This window comes from Danio rerio, chromosome 15, assembly GCF_052040795.2.
Source record: "Danio rerio strain M-AB ecotype USA chromosome 15, GRCz13ab, whole genome shotgun sequence".
In the NCBI taxonomy this organism is placed as follows: domain Eukaryota; kingdom Metazoa; phylum Chordata; class Actinopteri; order Cypriniformes; family Danionidae; genus Danio; species Danio rerio.
Genome location: NC_141035.1, coordinates 50,420,001 through 50,425,744, shown reverse-complemented (window position 1 = coordinate 50,425,744; position 5,744 = coordinate 50,420,001). Strand labels below are relative to the sequence as shown.

At 31.8% G+C, this 5,744-nt stretch overlaps 1 protein-coding gene across 2 annotated transcripts in view; it reads left to right on the top strand.

The window, feature by feature from the left end:
* clcn2c (chloride channel 2c) overlaps window positions 1-5,744 on the top strand; it is a 38,663-nt gene continuing 32,919 nt past the window's right edge. The window contains 1 exon segment of one of the 2 annotated variants that reach the window (NM_001319271.1): window positions 1-33. In NM_001319271.1, coding sequence (NP_001306200.1) covers window positions 1-33 — 33 coding nt within the window. 2 annotated transcript variants of the gene reach the window in all.

The following is a 5,744-nucleotide window of genomic DNA, read 5'->3' as shown; positions in this document are numbered from 1 at the left end:
ATGGAAAATAAAGGCACAGACGAGAATGATCTGGTGAGTGTTTTTCCTTTTTCTCTAAGCCCCTGCTGGTAGATTCTGTAATTACACCATTAATTTAATGTAAAAACTGATGTGGTCAATACTATTTGCCCCCTTAAGAAATCAATTTTATTATTTTTTTAATTATTACAATTTCACAGGAGGGTGAATCATTTAGCATTTCTGAAATTTCTGAATAATTTTTAAATTATTATTGTTATTATTTTAATAATTAATTTGACAAGAGGGTGGATAATTTTGTCCTCAAATATCTGTTATGCTGATATATTTTATTTTCACTAAAGTTTTTTGAAACACTAAAGCAGACACTTTACTCGCATTTAATATGAAATTGTATGCATATAAAAATCACTTTTGGCAAATTACAGGGTTCCACTCTTTCATGAACACAAGATTCGAGGACTTTTTAAAGCACCATTAATTTTAAATCAAGCGCCTTTGTAATTCATACCCCAGCGGATGTAGCGCCACGAAAGTCCTGTAACTATTCCCTGTTACCTGTAACAATATAAATCACAAAGAGAAAGATAATAAATTATAGCAAAAACAAACAATTCTCACTGATAAAATACTAAATCAAAAAGGTGAGTTTTCAACCTGGATTTAAAAATAAACAGAGATTAAACGTATATCTAATACAGAGGGCCAAAGCATTCAGCAATCTAGGACTAGCTATTGTGAAAGCACGGTCACCCCTGCACTTCAGCTTTGATTTAGGGATACATAATAATCTCTGGTTTGATGACTGAAGAGACCAACGAGGCTGATGCTCAGTCAAAAGGTCTGACAGATAAGAAAGCCAATAAGTGACTTAAAAAACAAGAGTAGAATTTTAAAAGAGACATGACAGTGCACAGGGCAACCAGTGCTAATAGCGCAAGACTGGTGTGATGTGCTCATGTTTTTTTGGTATTGGTTATAAGTCTTGCAGCAGCATTTTGAGCAAACTGTAAACAAGATAGAGTTGTCGGACTGATCCCAAAATATAGTGAGTTACAGTAGTCCAACCTAGAAGTAATAAAAGCATGAATCATTTTTTACATTTTTGTTTCTAGATAGAGTAGGATTGTTTTTAAGAGTCGAAGCTGAAAAATAGCAGGATTTAACCACTACATTTATGTGTTTATCCAATCTTTAGCCATCATCAAAGAAAACACCCAGATTTTTTTACCTTGGTTGAAAATATCACACACTTAATATTCAAGCACTGTTACCTTGATGTGTGTGTGTGTGTGTGTGTGTGTGTGTGTGTGTGTGTGTGTGTGTGTTTAAAAATGCCTTCAACTGAAGCTTAATTCAATTCTAATCAATGTACTGCTCAAAGCTATTATGACTATTATTTTCACTCCTTGTAAAAGAGTTCAACCACTACTCAGTGTGTACACACACATTTAGCATTATTGGCAAATGAATTAATTACAGTAGTGTACAATGCATTATCAAATAATGATTACTCTAAATGTAAAATTACACTGTAAAACCCAACAGTCAACTTTATCAAATGAAATGAGTGTAGCTAACTCAAAATTGACTAAAAGTTAATTCTACTCATTTGAAAAGAGTTTTGAATTCAGTGTTGAAGGTAATGAGTTAATTAAATAACTCATTACGTAAATAGAGTAAGTTCAGAGTACTCAAATAGATTAGTTTTTTTAATGGCAATTGATTTCCTCAAACGGTTTGAGTTGACTTAACCTATTGGGTTTTACAGTACTCAGTTGGTTTGAGTTCTCTTCATTTATTCATATATTATTTATTAACTGTGCTCAAATTGCTTCGTTTACTCAAATGGATTAAATTCACAGTACTAATTATAACTAGTATTTGAATTTAAATGGTTTGTAGCAATCAATTTCTTCAAACGGTTTGAGTCACCTTAACTTTTTGGTTTTTACAGTGTAGGCGTGTAGATTATGGATATCAAAATAGCATTAAACACTAATAATACCAAGAATAAAAACGTTAAAAGTAATTATCATTGCTCTTTGTTAAAATACATTTATTAATTATTTTAAAAACACTGTAAAACATTTTAGTCTAATCAAATCACATTTTCTAGTGATCTCAGTTTACATCAGTCAAACTGACCAAAAATATTCAGTTAAACTTAAAAAATACTTAAAACCAGATTAACATAATAAAACAAGTTTAAGTAATGAAAACATTTGTTGTAAGGACTTTTTGCCATGTCATTTTTACAGCGAACATTCATAATTATCACATATTGACGTATATTTGACGTAATAATGCACAATTTAAGATCATTCTTTTAAGATCATAACACGTATTACAATATAGTTAGTTTTTGTTAAAATATAAAGAAATGTAGAAATAAAGAAATATCGTACTTTATTATCGTCGTTTTATTATCGTCGTTTTAACGTTTTAAGTCAGTAACGGTCAATGAAAACTGAATGGATATCGAGAGTATGGCACTTTATACAAATATATTGTGGCCAAAATATACCCTAATATCACTCATCTGTATCTTTAGTTTAATAAAATTTACAGCATTCGTCGATTTTAAAGATAAATCCGCTGTAAAACAACAAACATCACTTACTTCAATCTCCTGACAGACTCTCATCCGCGCGCACGTGATGACGTAGCCGCGCAAGCATCTATGCGCGCGAAGTTTAATCGCCTGCGCGGCGTGCCCGCGCACGTACATAATTAAGCTGTACGTCGCTTTGAAAATAAAACAATCAGCGGGACAAAATCAACCAAGAATGTGCTTTAAAGACTTTTAAGGTAGGTGTTTCACAAGGTGTAAGTTATGAGAAGAAAACTCTACTAAGAAGTAAGGTAAATCTGTGAAACCGGTTACATTGACCACATTTGCGTTTACAAAATACCACACGAGTCATTCTGAAAACACGAAACAAAATGTCTGCACTCCAAACACAATGTAGGTTTACTCTGTGTGTTTATTTAGCAAAGCTGAAGCTGTTCCTTTTAACTATGCCAGATTTCCGAGTTTATTAGGCAAGTTTAGTTATAACACATTTCATACACCGTGTTATCCAAAGTGCTTTACATAAACAGGAACTAAAGAGACAAGTATAAGAAAATAAAAACTAAGAATAAAAATTATTAAAACTGATTAAAATGTGTTAATCAGCCGTTCTTGTTATATATATATATATATATATATATATATATATATATATATATATATATATATATATATAACAAGATATATATATATATATATATATATATATATATATATATATATATATATATATATAGGCACATTAAAAAATATAAATTTACTAATAAGAAACCAAATTTTAAGGTATTGATGACTGAATTATGCTTATGTATTAGTAGTATCAGAAACTCTAAATAAGAAAGCCCTACGCACTTTAAAACTTTGTGAATTCTACAATGTATTTATTTGATTATTACATATGTACATTTTGTATATTTGTATTTGGTTTATGCTTATTCCCTGGCATGTATATTTTTTGTACTGTTAAAATGTTATAATAAGAAAAAGGATAGGTTAAAAGAATTGTACATTTATTGTTTTTACTATTGTATTGATATAACACTATTCTGGTGTGGTTTGACTTTGAAACAAAGTACCAATTTAGAAATGTAAGGATAATAATAAGGATATTTTATTTTTTTATGAGGACTCTGATTTTACTGTTTGATATATTGAGGATTTACTCATTAATTATGTAAAATCTGTTATTCTTAAGTGTAAATGGGCATTAAAATTACAAATGTTAAGATAGAAACAGCTCACTTCCTTTATACAAAATAATAAAGAGAAAAAAGTACATTATTTTAAAGCCTAAAACTTTTTATATATATATATATATAAATTTTTACAATTTGGATGCTTAATGTAACTCTGAAAACTGGACTGACTCAGTTTCAATTTACTTGACCTTCTATATTAAGCTGCTTTGACACAATCTACATTGTAAAAGTGCTATAGAAATAAAGATGAATGCAATTGAACAAATTGGAATGCATTTGTCCTGTAATAGCCCATCACTTTTTCAATTTTTTTTTATTTTAAAATATTCATATTATTATTTTATCAACTTGCTGTTATGCAAATTAAGAACTGGCTTCTTATTATCTTTTCTCTATGAATAAGTTGCTTTGACACAATCTACATTGTAAAAAGCTCTATATCATAGGTCTCAAGCTCAATTCCTGGAGGGCCGCAGCACTGCACAGTGTTGCTCTAACCCTAAGTAAACACACCTGATCCAACTAATCAAGGTGTTCAAGACTACTAGAAATGATCCGCTTGTTAAGTCGTGACGTATGCAATACTGTTTTCAGTCCAAGCCACTACTCATTTGAACTGAGAAAATATTCGTTTATGACCACTCTTTTAGTCACACATTAAAGTGAATTTTATATAAAATTATGGTGTACATGACTATCTCTAGAATTGCTGCATCACAGACACCAATATTTTAAACATTTATAAAAAATATTAACTTTCTGGCCATCTAAGATTAGGCTTGGGCCAATATATTGCGATTGTGATTTTAGAAAGTATTACATCGCTTTGTAAACATTTATTATTACCATTCCTTGAGTCTCCCCATAGAGTTGTATATAGTGCTTTGGACCTGGAACGTCACACTTAACAAGCGGATTAAGCAGTCGTGGGTTGGGTTAAAGTCTATATAGGATACAGCTGCGGATATCACATCAATAGCATTATTTTGTGATGCTGTATAACAATAATTAATATTTTTACATACTGTGACGTTTGGTGTCACGATCACCAGCGATGCAGCCTGTGTAGATTGCTGGCAAACACACAGATCACATAGGACTACAAATCTGCTGGTAAATGGACTACAAGAACCACTCATGCACCACACACACACACACACACACACACACACAACCAGTACCAGATCCTGACTGATTACATTCACACAGCTGAAGCTGCCCATGGACTGATTACACACAAACACACAGAAGTGCTGAGTCTTGTTTAGTGACATTACAACGTGTTACCTTTGTCTTGTTTTGCTGTGTTTTTGACCCTCGCCTTGTTTGTTTTAAGTTGTCTGTTGCCTGCCTTGTGACCATCTGCCTGTTTATCGACTACGACTTGCCTGTATACAGTATATCTGTTTGCCCCTGTGTTGACCATTGCTTATCTGACCTCACTAATACACCTGCATTGGGATCTGCACCCCAGTGTCACATCACTGTTACAGTTAGTTGGGTTTAGGGTTGGCGTGGGGGTAGACGTTAATAAAATACAATTTATTGGGTAATTTAATAAATAAATAATGCTCTGTACAACTACTGTTGTTACAGAACTCTGTGACGGGGTAGATGTTAATAAAATACAATAAATGGGAAATATAATAAAAAATATAAATAATTCTCGTTAGCGTCTGCAACTGTATCTGATCTAGCAACAACTGTGGGTTAGAGCTAAACTTTGCAAAGCTGTGGCTCTCCAGGAATTGAGTTTGAGACCATTGCTCTAGAATTAAGATGAAATGAACTCCTTGTTTTTTTTTTGTTATTGCACTTGTATGTTTATTGTTATACAAATTATTAACAAAAACAGTCACAAAAATTATGATATATTAATGTGTGCATGCCCAGTAGCTGCCGACATGTTCCTTTTGCCATTTATCATGACAAATAGCAGTTTGCTTTATCAAAGAGCACCATTATAAATGTTAGAAATGGCACAGTGGTCT